We start from the raw sequence: 15,549 nt of genomic DNA on the forward strand, positions 1-15,549 counted from the left end.
TCTGCAACAGGACAACAAACCCAAACATCCATCCATTGTCACTAGGAACAATTTTCAGTGTAAAGAAGAACAATGAGTCCTGGAAGTGATGATATAGCCTCACAGAGACCTGATCTCATCATCATCCAGTCTGTCTGGAATTACATGAAAGACAGAAAGATTTGCAGAAAAGACATCAATAGAAGATCTGTGGTCAATTGTCCAAGATGTTTGGAACAATCTCCCTGCCGATGTGCGAGTGTACGGAGAAGAATTGATGCTGTTTTGAAGACAAAGGGAAAATATTGATGTGATTTAGATTTCTCTTTAGCTCATTCAGTTGGCATTTTGCTAACTGATAAAAATAAACTATTAACACTTCTATTTTTCAAATCATTATTATTACTTTTTAGCATTTTTTCCAAAAATATAAAAATCATAAATCCATTTTAGTATTACTTTAACACTACAAGGGTCTAAATTAGTAAAAATATGATCAATGACTAAAAATAAATGACTGTGGCAGTCAAAAGATGGATAAATCTTTAGCTACATGAGATCGTTGGGTGGTCTGCATGAGGGGTAAAAACCCATGGCTTCATGTGACGTCCGAGGTCAGCTGGCCTCATTGACTTTTCATTTTCCTAACTCGTCGCAATGAATCTTCCAGCACTTAACAATACATAATTACTAAACCTCCAATCTGCCAGTCGGAAATGGAGGCATGGAGTGGTGTAGGCAATCAAATGAAATGGTGAAAGCTTTTAATTAAAAAGAATAAATCACAGGATAACATTTCAGTCTGAGCGGAGGACATGGAGGACATGGAAGGCAGCGACATGAACAACTGAATGGTGAGATGATCCTAGGACCAGGGTGATTTTTTTTTCTCTTTAATGGCCGTCTTTGAGATCAGAATAATTATAGGGAAGGGTCAGAGGTAGACGGGGGGGGGGGGAGGGGGGTGAAACTGTTGTCTATTTATAGCAATTGAAATGTAGATGTCATGAATTAAGGGAATTTCTTTGCATTTTTCATTGAGTCTCCGTATTCTTTACATTCGTTTTTTTTTCCAGCCTTGATATTTTTTAAAAATTGTAACGCAAGCTCTTGAAAATGGACTCGGCTTACCTATCCCTGCTGCTCTTCTAGCTCCTCTTTTGACTACAATGAGAAAGACTATCCGCTCAGATTCCATTCAGTTTAACAATATTGCTACACGTGAACACAGCCTAAAACACAGCGTAGACTTTATCACTAGAATACGCAATTATGGTAAGAAGACCGGCAGCATGATGGCTTTGTGGCCTCAGTCACAGATTCCCTGAGATTTGACAGGATTGCTATATGTGAACACAGCCTAAAGCACAGCCTAGATCTTATAACAAGAACACTCCCACAAAAGGATAATAGGAGACCATCTAAGTACTCTTGGAAATGTCAGCTTCCAATGCTGCCTTGTGGTTCCTCCTCCGGTTGGTCAGAATAAGACAGACTTTCATCTTGAAACATAAGAAAAGATATAACTTGTATCATATTTGCGCTGTGGCCTCTATTACAGATTCTGTCAGATTTGACCGTATCTCTACATATAAACACAGCCTAAAACACAGCCTAGCCCTTATAACTGAAATACACTATTACATTAAGAAGACCGGAAATGTGATGGCATTGTTGCCTCTGTCACAGATTCCATCAAGTTTGCAAATACTGCTACATGTGAACACAGCCTAGACCTTATCACTGGATCATTATGTTAAAGGACCAACAACATGATGGATATCAGCAAGACACCTAAAGTCTCCATAAGTCATTCTTCAGGAATATTAGAAACATAGGGTCCATAATATACCTAGATATGTCATTGATTTCATGCAAAGGTCGATTTTAGGGTAGAATACCCCATAGAGATCCCTTATCAATGGAATACATAACCATGTTAAGAAGACTGACAACATGATGATATTGACAGCATCGCTACATATGAACACAGCCTAGAACTTATCACTGGGACACAAAATTATGTTAAGAAGACTGGCAACATTATGACATTGACAGTATTTCCACATGTGAACACAGCCTAGACCTTATCACTGGAACACCTAATTATGTTAAGAAGATCAGTGACATGTAGGAAGGAGACCTTCAAAGAAATCTTGAAAATGTCTGCTTTCAACGCTACCCTGCGGTAGAATAAAACTGACTATCAACTTGAAGCTTAAAAATAAAAGCTATAGCTTATATCAAATTTGTGTTGTGGCCTCCATCACAAATTTTCATCAGATTTGACAGTATTGCTACATGGAAAAACAGCCTAAAACACAACCTAGACCTTATCACTGGAACACATAATTATGTTAAGGAGTCTGGCATCACGATGGCATTATGGAATCCATCACAGATTCTGTCAGATTAGACAATATCGCTGCATGTGAACACAGCCTTAACACAGCCTAGACCTTATCACTTGAACATGCAATTATGTTAAAAGATGATCATCAACATGATGAATGGAGACCATCATAGAAATCATGTAGGTATCAGTGAGACATTAAAATCTCAATAAGTAATTTTTCAAGAATGTTAGACATCAGAGGGTCCATACTATACCAAGATATGCCACTGATTTTGTGCAAAGTTTGAATTTAAGGGAGAATACCCTACAGAGGTGCCAGTGTGAAAAGTAACACCTAAGCGACTACGACTATATGTGAGGCCGAGGAGGCTTAAGCATGTTACATTTATGGGTATCCAGATGCATATATGTATTTTTTCTCCATAGAAGTTAACAGAAAACTCTCATCCACATGCAATTTCCATTCATGTCAATGAAACGTTACCAATAACGTCAAATCGAACGTGGGCAATAAAGTGAATCACAGGCTTTCCGCAATTCAACGCTGGCCTATAAGCACATCGATGAGTGTCACAATGAGTGGGTTAGAGCTAGAATAATTATTGGTGTATAATTACTTATAGCAGCGTCAAACTAGGCAAGTAAACACAGCACATATAGTCGTTTCTTTTTATTTTTCCCCTCTAGAGGGCGCTAGGGCCTCACATAAAAGCTGCTAGTTGTAGTATTTTCCATGTATGCATATCGGCACAGGCGATGCCTTGATTTTATATCCTGGTCACATACAGTGATTCACTATGAGAAGCTCTAGTAGCTCCCTGTATTACAAAAATATTGGTCTCAGAAAAATGTAATAAGGGCCCAAATGTCTGTCAGAGTCGGTTACCACGAAACACATAGGTCTCTGCTGGAAATGAGCAAGGCATCCCATTAATGGGACAGATATCTGAATGTTCCTCCAAACATCAAGATCAGTCTGCAGTAATCTCATTTATTTCCCTTTAGAAAGTGCCAGCCAACCAAAATTTCTACTTTTCCCCCTTTCCCTCCACCAAATACGGTACATTACATTTTCAGTATATCCCACTAAAATTGCTTTAAGATGTCAACAGCTATCATCTTGCCTAAGGCTGGCGAAAGACTACGGGTGACTCTCAACGTTTGCTTTATCTTTTATATGAAAAAATTACGAATAGCTTATATGAAAAAGAATGAAGGCAGATGGAAAAGTTCAGTTGCTCTTGGGTTTTTTTCTACACTTTATTTCACATTTTGCATTATTAAAGGGACTTTCCTTTTTCCAGAAATATGTATTTTATTTTACCTGGTGTAACTGCCACTGTTGTCCTGAATCCAGCGTTGTTTTTATTTTGTCCCTGCGCCTCTCTGTTCCTGATATATGGCCCCTTCTTCCCTGTATTTAAATCTGGTCTTGTTAGTCAAGGGGGGAGTGGTCCACAAGAACACGCCCACAGAGTAAAGTTGAGGACTCCGCCCTCTCGACTAACAACACTAGATTTATATATAGGGAAGAGAGGGTAATATCTCAGGAACGGAGAGGAGCAGGAAGAAAAGAAAAACAACGACGGATTCAGAAAAATGGCGGCATTTACATCAGTCATAAAAATAACATATTTAAGGCAAGAAATAGGTTTTCATTAAAAAGACAGCTAATAATTTTTCTGTCGTCTGGAACATAACCGGTTGGTGCTGTCTACCCCATTACCATCTCCTAGTCTTGTAAAAACTATAGCACAATGTTGGCTTAGTTTGGTGTCACCAAAACTGCATTTTCACGGATGAAGAGAACAGGTTCTCCATCATCACATATTGTAAGAAGAAATCATAAAAATCAATATCAATCCTATAAATAGCCTTGCCACATGACTTCACATATGGAGCCAAAAAAGAATCTGATTCAGGTTTCTTGCCCCTCATCAGTGCAAAGTGGCTGGCTGGGTGTGAGGCTTTTAACAGGATTCTAATGAGTAAAATTTCCCCAAACTGGTATAACCTCCCAATAATTTCTGGCAGACAAGAATAACTATGCAACATTATAAACAACTAGATGGTGGCCCGATTCTAACCCATCGGGTATTTTAGAATATGGCCAGCGGGAGACCGACGTTCAAAAGATGGTCCAGGACGATCCACCATGATTGGCGATCTCACAGCGGGGGCCTGCTCGCTGCTGTGTGTCACACTGAGGCTAAGTACCCACGTTGCAGAAATGCTGCGGAAATTTCCGCAGCATTTCCGCAACTCCCGCTGCGGGAAAAACGCATGCGAATTCGCATGCCTTTTCCCGCAGAAAACATGCATTTTTCATGCGATGCTTCAAATCGCTTGGAATGCTCTTGAATTCCGCACGCGAAAATCGCGTGAAAAATGCATGTTTTCCACGGCAAAAGGCATGCGAATTCGCATGTGATTGACAGGTTGGTCACACTTATCAAGCATAGTGTATGACAATTGTGATCAACTTTTTACTATTGATGCTGCCTATGCGGCATCAATAGTAAAAGATAGAATGTAAAAAATAATTTTAAAAAATGTAAAAAAAAAGGTTACTCTCACCTTCCGACGGCCCCCGATCTCCTCTCCACGCTCCCGGCATCTTCCGGTCCCAGTAGTGCTTAGTGCGAAGGACCGGAGATGACGTCACTCTCTCGAGAGCGCAACGTCATCAGCGGTCTTTCGCGCAAAGCATTACTGGAATCGGAAGATGCTGGGCGTGTGGTGAGAGGAGGGAAAGAGTCCGGGGGCCGTCGTTAGGTGAGTATATCACTATTTTTTATTTTAATTCTATTTTTTACAGGTTTATGGTACCCAGGCCCTGGAGGAGAGTCTCCTCTCCTCCGGACCCTGGGTACCGGCTAGTGCCGGTCATCTCCCGGCTGCGTCGCCGCTGACCTCCGTGCGGCAGGAGATGACCCGCGGCAACCAACGGGAGATCAGCGGCTAGTGCCGCCGACCTCATGACGGTAGCGGTGGTGTGCGTTGTTCGAATGCTGCGCCAATTCGCGGCCGGACTGCGCCTGTCGCTGATTGGTCACGGCCGGCCGCGACCAATCAGCGACGCGGGATTTCCGTTACAAACATACAGACAGACAGAATTAGACGATTATATAATAGATTATGCTCCTCTCAAGCATCCCTTTACATTTTTTTTACATCACCTTAGTTAGTATACGAACCAGATTAGAATACTAAAATTATATTGTACAATGATCGGGTCTCTTCTTACTCACCGTAGGTGGTGGAATGGTTCAGCCTTAACATAGGGTGTTTCAAGAGATGCTGGGAACACTGCTCCTTCTGCACCTGTAGTAAAAAGGAAATATACAGCAGGTTTGAGAATGGATTTCTAACTTACCCTAAACTTTTTAATGATTGTGATAGAGAAAAGCACATGGAATGTGAATAACGCCGGTTGCTAGGTGTGAAGACACCAGAGTATATCATAATTACCCAGATGACTATGTTTGTAAACCAAGAAGAATTTACTTTTTATCTGTATATTGGCTTGTGGATTTAAGTGTTTATCTCTGGTGGGTCAAGAAGACAGACTTGCATACCATTTAACATACTGTGTAAGTCTGTAACAGTGACTTGTACATAGTATGCGTTTATCTTTGTTTATTGTGTGCTCATATGCTAATTGTGTATTGTATTCTATAACCAGTTTGTTGACTTTGAAGGTAGATAGGGAAAGGCTGTGAGGGTGGACTGAAGGACACTGGGTAAATCTAAAAACAGATCACATGCCTCTGGTATAAAAGACTCAAGAGACAGAGAGAGCAGGTCTCATCACAACAGAGCTACCAGTCCGATATTCTGCAAAACACTCATCGGACGAGAGGACTGCAGCCAATTCATCATGGCACCGTCACGAGGGACATGGATCTATGATTCTATAGGAATCAACCTAGGGGTTGTCGGCTCCGGTTGGAAGGAAGAAAATAGAAAAAGATCCAGCTCCACGAAAGGATATGATTTCCAATTTTATTCCAACAGGGATATAAAACAATTCAGCTCCAGGCCTGCATCAGCTCAAACAGGAGAGACATAAGCTCTCCTGTCTCTCCTGTTTGAGCTGATGCAGTCCTGGAGCTGAATTGTTTTATATCCATGTTGGAATAAAATTGGAAATCATATCCTTTCGTGGAGCTGGATTTTTTTCTATTTTCTTCATTGGATCGGCCACTGTATTATGGTGTTCCGTGCTTCCTTTGGAAGTCGGTGAGCTGGCTTTATGACTTTATCCGGTTGGAAGGACACAGATCTGATCCAGTGACCATCTCTTAACCATGAATATATTTGGAGAAAGTCAGGTTTTGGGACCCACCAGTTGCCTAGTTCCTTGGAGATAGTCGGATAAGCCAGGTGGTGACTCTCATGTCAACTGGCTTTGGACCTTGTACGGACTCTATGGACTGTTCTCGGTCATCTCCCTACGCTTGTTGATATCTCTTCTCTGTGTATATGACAGGTGGAATAGTGACCCTGGGAACTCTGTTGTAACATCTAGCGAGAAAGCGGAAGGGTGAGACTCTAATGTGCACTATCTTGGGGGTAATTGCTAAGGATTGTTCTGTTTGCTATTGGGTGTTGTGGTTCAATAAAGTATTGCCACACTGTTTTACCCTAACCCTGCGTTGTCTGTGTAGTGTATTGCCCACCGGGAGATAGAGTGGGTGTTCAGTGGTATGAGCCCTGATCCATGCAGTCTTGCTAAAGGCAGCCGGGCCAGCGGACGAGAGCACCCACTGACCCCGTTTCTCAACACTAGGTTTGGTAAGTCTTAATAGAATGGACAGAAGCAGTCTTACAAGAGTCTTCTGGTTACTTTTCTCCACAGACACCCACAAGCTTAGTGGTTACATTTCAAATGAGGCAAATAAGAATAATGGTTACACATCCAGAGAGGTACTCGAGTATCAAGTACTCATGAAGAGGTGCAACATTTCAACAGTTTGCTGATAGTTTATTTCCGATTCACTCGATTTCATTCTCGGCTGTTTATATTGCTTTTTGTTTCAGGCCTCATTCTCGCCAACATATGGGGGAAATAATTTCTCTGACCCCCAAACTTCACAATCAGAATTCCAGAAGACTCACTTCTCCTGCCAGAACTCATTACACAGAGACCCTTCTAATCCAACCAGCTCATCCCCAATACAACTATTAGTTGTCAGTCGCTATTGGTAGTCAGCTTAGCGTTCCTTTAGGGATATTATTTTGCAGTCTATGGCACTAAGAAAGCATTCAACAACAAGGGGTCAGGTCACAAGGCTCCCTGACAACTCTTGTAAGTACACCAAAAGTGTCCCTATATTGCCCATGTCTAACACACTCTGGTGACATCAGACATTATATCCTACACTGGGCCCACTCTCCCTTAAGGGCCTGCTAAAGAATCTCCAATTGTATGGCATCAAGGCCAGTTCTCCTAGGTACCATGTTACATACCACTCAGAGACCACTCTGACCATAGACTAAAGAGGACAGCACAACCATAAGGGAGCCTGTCAGGGAATCTGGACATGCAGGTCTTTCAAGTGTAAATTAATTGAACCTTTGTAGATTTTCGTGGTCTTATGGGATGGTATTGTGTTTTCAGGTCATAAGCAGCACCATAGCTGCCTGGTAGCTTTAACCCCTTCATGACCCAGCCTATTTTGACCTTAATGACCTGGCCATTTTTTGCAATTCTGACCAGTGTCCCTTTATGAGGTAATAACTCAGGAACGCTTCAACGCATCCCAGCGATTCTGAGATTGTTTTTTCGTGACATATTGGGCTTCATGTTAGTGGTAAATTTAGGTCGATAATTTTTGCATTTATTTGTGAAAAAATCAGAAATTTGGAGAAAATGTCGCAATTTTCAAATTTTGAATTGTTATTCTGTTAAACCAGAGAGGCATGTGACACAAAATAGTTACTAAATAAGATTTCCCACACGTCTACTTTACATCAGCACAATTTTGTAAACAAATTTTTTTTGTTAGGAAGTTATAAGGGTTAAAAGTTGACCAGCGATTTCTCATTTTTACAACAAAATTTACAAAACCATTTTTTTTAGGGAACACCTCACAGTTGAAGTCACTTTGAGGGGTCTATATGGCAGAAAATACCCAAAAGTGACACCATTCGAAAAACTACACCCCTCATGCTACTCAAAACTACATTCTAGAAGATTATTAACCCTTCAGGTGCTTCACAGGAACTAAAGCAACGTGGAAGGAAAAAATGGACATTTTAATTTTTCCAACACAAATTTTCTTTTAGCATCATTTTTTTCATTTTCACATGGGCAACAGGATAAAATGGATCCTAAAATTTGTTGGGCAATTTCTCCTGAGCACACCGATACCTCATATGTGGTCATAAACCACTGTTTGGGCGCACAGCAGGGCTCAGAAGGGAAGGAGCACATTTGACTTTTTGAATGGAAAAATATGCTGGAATATTTATCGCTTGCCATGTCGCGTTTGGAGAGCCCCTGTGCGCCTAAACATTGGAGCTCCACAACAAGTGACCCCATTTTGGAAACTAGACCCCCCAAGGAACTTATCTAGATGCATAGTGATCACTTTGAACCCCCAGGTGCTTCACAAATTGATCCGTAAAAAAAAAAGTACTTTTTTTTCACAAAAATTATCTTTTAGCCTCAGTTTTTTCATTTTCACATGGGCAACAGGATTGAATGGATCCTAAATTTGTTGGGCAATTTCTCCTGAGCACATCAATACCTCATATGTGGTCATAAACCACTGTTTGGGTGCACGGCAGGGCCCAGAAGGGAAGGAGCACCATTTGACTTTTTGAATGGAAAATTAGCTCCAATCGTTAGCGGACACCATGTCGCGTTTGGAAAGCTACTGTGTGCCTAAACATTGGAGCTCCCCCACAAGTGACACCATTTTGGAAACTAGACCCCTTAAGGAACTTATCTAGATGTGTAGTGAGCACTTTGAACCCCCAAGTGCTTCATAAAAGTTAATAACGTAGAGCAGTGAAAATAAAAAATCATTTTTTTTCCTCAAAAATGATTTTTTAGCACGCTATTTTTTATTTTTACAAGGGTAACAGGAGAAATTGGACCACAAAAGTTGTTGTCCAGTTTGTCCTGAGTACGCTGGTACCCCATATGTGAGGGGGAACCACTGTTTGGGCGCACGGCAGGGCTCAGAAGGGAAGGAGCACCATTTGATTTTTTGAAATGAAAATTAGCTCGAATCGTTAGCGGACACCATGTCGTGTTTGGAGATCCCCTGTGTGCCTAAACTTTGGAGCTCCCCCACAAATGACCCCATTTTGGAAACTAGACCCCCTAAGGAACTTATCTAGATGCATAGTGAGCACTTTGAACCCCCAGGTGCTTCACAGAAGTTTATAACGCAGAGCCGTGAAAATAAAAAATATTTTTTTTTCCTAAAAAAATATTTTTTAGTCCACAATTTTTTATTTTCACAAGGGTAACCGGAGAAATTGGACCCCAAAAGTTGTTGTCCAGTTTATCCTGAGTACGCTGGTACCCCATATGTGGGGAGGAACCATTGTTTGAGCACACGTCAGGGCTCAGAATGGAAGTAGTGACGTTTTGAAATGTAGACTGTGATGGAATAGTCTGCGGTCGTCATTACGTTTGCAGAGCCCCTGATGTGCCTAAACAGTGGAAACCCCCCACAAGTAACCCCATTTTGGAAGCTAGACCTTCCAAGGAACTTATGTAGATGTGTTGTGAGCACTTTGAACCCCCAAGTGCTTCACAGAAGTTTATAATGCAGAGACGTGAAAATGAAAAAATCATTTTTTTTCCACAAAAATAATTTTTTAGCCCCCAATTTTTTATTTTACCAAGGGTAACAGGAGAAATTAGTCCTCAAAAGTTGTTGTGCAATTTTTCCTGAGTACGCTGATACCCCATATATTGGGGTAAACCACTGTTTGGGCACACGTCGGGGCTTGGAAGGGAGGGAGCACCGTATGACTTTTTGAACGCAAAATTGGCTGGAATCAATGGTTGCATCATGTCGCGTTTGGAGACCCCCTGATGTGCCTAAACAGTGGAAACCCCACAATTCTAACTTCAACCCTAACCCCAACACATCCCTAACCACAGCCCTAACCCCAACACATCCCTAACCCCAACCCTAACCATAACCCTAACCCCAACACACCCCAAACCCTAATCCCAACCCTAACCATAAACCTAATTCCAACCCTAACACTAATTCCAACCCTAACCCTCTTTCCAACCCTAACCCTCTTTCCAACCCTAACCCTCGTTCCAACCTTAACCCTCGTTCCAACCCTAACCCTCTTTCCAACCCTCTTTCCAACCCTAACCCTAACCGTCTTTCCAACCCTAAACCTAACCCTTGTTCCAACCCTAACCCTAACCCTTTTTCCAACCCTAACCCTCTCTCCAACCCTAACCCTAATGGAAAAATAAAAATAAAAATATTTTCTTTATTTTATTAGATGTGCCTACCTATGGGGGTGATAATCGGGGGGTTTATTTGCTTTTTATTTCATTTTGATCACTGTGAGAGTGATCAAAATGAAAGAATGGAATCTGCAGACGGCAGATTCGGGCGGGTGCACTGCGCATGCATCTGCCATTTTCCAAGATGGCGGCGCCCACGATCTGGACCCGCGGGACACCGGGAGCGACAGGGGGACTCAGGAGGTACCAGGGGGGGTGAGGGGGGGATCGGAAGCTGGCGGGGAGCAGAGGGAATGGGAGGGGGGCAGATGATGACAGCGGCAGCAGATCGCCGCTGTCATTCAGTGGCGGGGGGGCGATCGCTGGTGTGGGGGGGTCGGATCGGTGTCTCCAGCCACGTCCGATGCTACAGCAGCATCGGCCATGGCTGGATTGTAATATTTCATCAATTTTCATTGATTAAATATTACTATCGCTCTTTCACTTTTAACAGCCAATCAGAGCGATCGTAGCCACGTGGGGGCGAAGCCACGCCCCCTGTGGTGAATTACAAAGCCCCCTGTATCTGCGGGTCAGGTGACCTTTCATTGACCCCGGTCACCCGACCCGCAGGGGGGCTTTGAAGTCATGACACAGGGTATGCGTCATGGGTCGGATTGGCACCGACTTTCATGACGCATACGCTGTGTCACAGGTCGGGAACTGGTTAAAGGGAATCTGTCTTTCAGATCAACCCCACCAAATTGACATTCAGGTCTCGGAAAATGTAAATCCATTGACACCTTTCTATATTCTATCTGTTGCTGCAGTCCTTAGTAATTACCATTTTCATTCATATGCAAATGAGCCGTGAAGTGATATGGGTGTGACAGGGCTCTTAACAAGCCACTGGCTATTTAGCTTGTTTCCCCACCCAGCATCAGTCTCTTCAGCTTGATTGATAGCTCATTGTCTGATTTCCTTGCCTTACTCATAACATCACAAAGATAGTGTGCTATCAAGCTAAAGAGACTGGTGCTAGGTGGGGGAACAACCTAAAGAGGCAGTGGCTTGTTAAATGTTCTGTCACACCCAAACAATTTGCATGTGAACCGAAATGCTAATTAAGCGGGAATTCAGCAACAGATAGAGGATATAAAGCTTTACTGTCTGAAAAGCACCAACTACGTTAGATGTTTGTCACACCGTACTGAAATCGGCATTTTCTGCAAAGAAAAATGTCTGTGGGTGAATGGATAGCTACGGCGTTCAACGTCACGCTTACAGTTTTTAAAATTTGGTCATGACTGTGGTCTAACCAGACTCAAAGTACAGCAACAGTCAGAACTCCTGCCCCCTACCGAGGCCACTTTAAAATATATACTATTTTTTCTTAGTCTGATCCAGTTTTTTGCACTCTAGTCGTCCATTTTTGGTAGTATCTGTCATGGTTAGGACATGGTTAATATCCTGTTCTCACAGGGTTAACTTTTGCCGGCCTTTCTTTGGATCTGGGAGGGGTATTTATACTCACTCCAAACTAGCATTCTCTGTCAGTTATACTGTTGTTCTGGTGTGTCTGACCCCTGGTGTGCGTGTATTCTGCGTTGTTTGCTTGCTTCCCGTGTATGACCCGGCTTGTTCCTTCACTCTGTACTCCGTCTCTCATTTTGGTACCATTGTCTTTTCTGGTTCTGACCTCCTGGCTTGGCTATTGTTACTCCGTTACAGTTTACCCCTATTGTACCGTCTAATGCCCGTTCTGGTTTTCTGATCTATTGCTACGTCCTGACTATCCATTCTGTCTAACCCTTTGGTACTGTATTGCTGTCTCGTGCTTTGAGCTCGGCTTGATCTGGTTTCTTTCTCTGTCTATGCCCCTTGGTAACATTGTCCTGTAGTTACCTTTCTAGGAGTTTCCCTGCAGCTCCTAGCTCCGTGGAGCTTAGGCCACGCCCCCAGCAGTCACGTGATTCAGGTCCTGGAGCATGCATTGTCACCACTGCTGCCCGCTCGGCAGGTATCTTTGTGCACAGTCTTTGTACTCAGGACACGCGCTCTGGCTCAGTGAGCAAGTGCAGTGCGGTGTTCCCGACATTATAACTGACCGTTTCAGGGTTTTTTTCCTGTGAAGGAAAAAAAAAAAAAAAGTGTGTGTTATCCTCATGGATACCATTCAAGCCTTGGCTGATCAGGTCAAGCACCTGACCCAAATGTTCCATAAACTCAATGTGGAACAGCGCACGATGGCCCATACCCAGCAATAGTTGGTGGTTACTGTGCAGGGGGCTGTCGATGCAGGGGCTTCTAGTTCTGGGGGTAGGGATGTGTCATTAGCGTCCCCCGAATCTCCGGTCAAATTGCCCGACCCTTTCTCAGGTGATAAAAAGGAGCTCAGGTCTTTCAGAGAAGGATGCAAGCTTTTTTTTTTCTCCAAGGCCCACTCCTCCGGGGAGGAGTTCCAGAGGGTGGGGGTCATTATTTCCCTACTTCAGGGGGCTCCGCAAGCATGGGCTTTCTCTCTGTCTTCCTCTGCTCCTGAACGTATGTCAGTGAACTTGTTCTTTGAGGCTCTGGGGCACATCTATGACGAGCCTGATAGAGTGCGCCTGGCTGAGGATATGGTGATGAGTGTGACACAGGGGAGGCACTCTGCTGAATGGTTCTGCTCAGAGTTTAGACGTTGGACCGCCGAAGTATCCTGGAACGACGCCGCCCTGAGGGGGTTGTTTCGCAGGGGCCTTTCTGACCGTCTGCAGGACGCTCTGGCATTACATCTGCCTCCTGATACCCTGGAGGACGCCATGATGCAGGCGGTCCGTATGGACCGGAGACTCCATGCTAGAGGAATGATGCAACAAGTCTCCCTTTTTCCCCAAATTGTGTGACTCTGCACCTGTATCATGAGCCCATGAAGGTTGGGTCAGTCTCGGTTAAGGAGAAAGAGAGAAGGCACCACAGAGACAACCTACTATGCTTTTACTGTGGAGGCACTGGACATTGGAAAAGGAATTGCCCCTCCTGCCCTTCTTCAGAGAAACCATCAGAGAAATGACTGAGTCTGGGCAACAATCGAGGAGGTTGTCCAGACTCCCAGGTCCATTTTTTCTCACGTACAAAAATGGTGCTCCAGGTTGAATTGGAAATTGCTGGTGGTCCTGTTATGACCACCGCCTTTGTTGACTGTGGTTCCTCCATTAATCTGATTGATGCCCAAGTTGTGACTCTTAATAAGATAGGGATAGTCAGGTTAAAAGACCCTGGTAAAATTGTGGCTGTGGATTCATCCCCTCTTATCAGGGATGGAATTTGTTTTATGTCTGAAGTTTTTTCTATGAAAGTGGGTTCCACTCATGTGGAAAATTTAAGTTGTTTCATTATGAATAATCTGACTGCAGGACTGGTACTGGGAATGCCCTGGTTGCAACGCCACAATCCTCTTATTGATTGGGTGAAGGGGGAGATCACCCGATGGCTATGTAATGGTAATGGTCTGTGTTGTAACCCGGTTCCTTTTGTCAATCCGATAAAATCCGTATCTGTGTCATCTGTCAGTCTGGAGGGTATTCCGGAGTACCTGAGAGACTTTAAAGATGTGTTTTCCAAAAGCGAGGCTGAGGCGCTCCCACCACATAGACCATATGATTGTGCTATCGATTTAGTACCTGGAGCCAAATTACCCAAGGCTTGTTTGTTTAATTTGTCTGGGCCTGAGTGCCAAGCTATGAAAGAGTACATTAAAGAAAGCCTTCGCAAGGGGCATATTCGGCCCTCGGTCTCACCCGTGGCAGCTGGGTTTTCTTTGTAAAGAAAAAAGATGGTGGGTTGCGACCGTGCCTCGACTTTCGAGAACTGAACAAAATTACTGTTAAGAACAAATAGCCTCTCCCATTGATTCCTGATCAATGCAATCAACTCACGGGGGCCAAATGCTTTTCTAAGCTCGATCTACGAGGGGCTTATAACCTTATAAGGATCCGGGAGGGGGACAAATGGAAAACAGCGCTCCTGACAACTGAGGAGCTGTTTGAAAACCTGGTTATGCCCTTTGGCCTCACTAACGCTCCTGCGGTTTTTCAGAACTTATTAATGTTGTTTTTTCTGACTTGATTGGATGTTATGTAGTCATTTACCTGGATGACATCTTGATTTACTCTGAGGACAGTCAGTCACACTCGCATCATCTGCGTACGGTGCTTATGAGACTCCGGGAGAACCATTTGTATGCTAAGCTGGAGAAGTGCTCATTTTTTATGCAAGAACTGTCTTTTCTGGGTGTAATTGTATCCAGGGAGGGATTCCGCATGGATCCAGGGAAGGTTCAGGCCATTACAGATTGGGTGCAGCCTCATGACCTGAAGGGGTTGCAGCGATTTCTGGGCTTCGCTAATTATTATAGGAAGTTCATTAAAGGGTTCTCGCAGGTGGTAAAACCCTTGACGGACCTCACTCTTAAAGGGGCAGATGTAAAAAATTGGTCCGTGGCCGCAAAAAATTCCTTCCTGGCATTAAAGAAGTGTTTTACTACAGCCCCTGTGTTGGTACAACCCGATTCGTCAAGACCTTTAATCATCGAGGTCGACGCTTCGGAGGTGGGGGTGGGGGCAGTATTGTCACAGGGCCCCTCTACCCTGACTAACCTCAAACCCTGTGCCTTTTTCTCTAAGTTCTCTTTGGCCGAGAGAAACTATGATGTCGGTAACAGGGAATTGTTAGCAGTTAAATTGGCCTTTGAAGAATGGAGGCATTTTTTGGAGGGGGGCGCTCATCCCATTACGGT

General features: G+C 43.5%; 1 protein-coding gene across 2 annotated transcripts in view; it reads right to left on the reverse strand.

The window, feature by feature from the left end:
- The window catches only part of SGCD (sarcoglycan delta), a 636,458-nt gene that overhangs the window by 34,681 nt on the left and 586,228 nt on the right, over positions 1–15,549 (reverse strand). For both annotated transcript variants that reach the window (XM_073567884.1, XM_073567885.1), the window contains one exon: positions 5,587–5,659. In XM_073567884.1, the coding sequence (XP_073423985.1) occupies positions 5,587–5,659 (73 nt within the window). The remainder of the gene's footprint in view (positions 1–5,586; positions 5,660–15,549) is intronic.

Source organism: Dendrobates tinctorius, unplaced genomic scaffold (genome assembly GCF_039654945.1).
Source record: "Dendrobates tinctorius isolate UK_male_01 unplaced genomic scaffold, ASM3965494v1 ptg000020l, whole genome shotgun sequence".
In the NCBI taxonomy this organism is placed as follows: domain Eukaryota; kingdom Metazoa; phylum Chordata; class Amphibia; order Anura; family Dendrobatidae; genus Dendrobates; species Dendrobates tinctorius.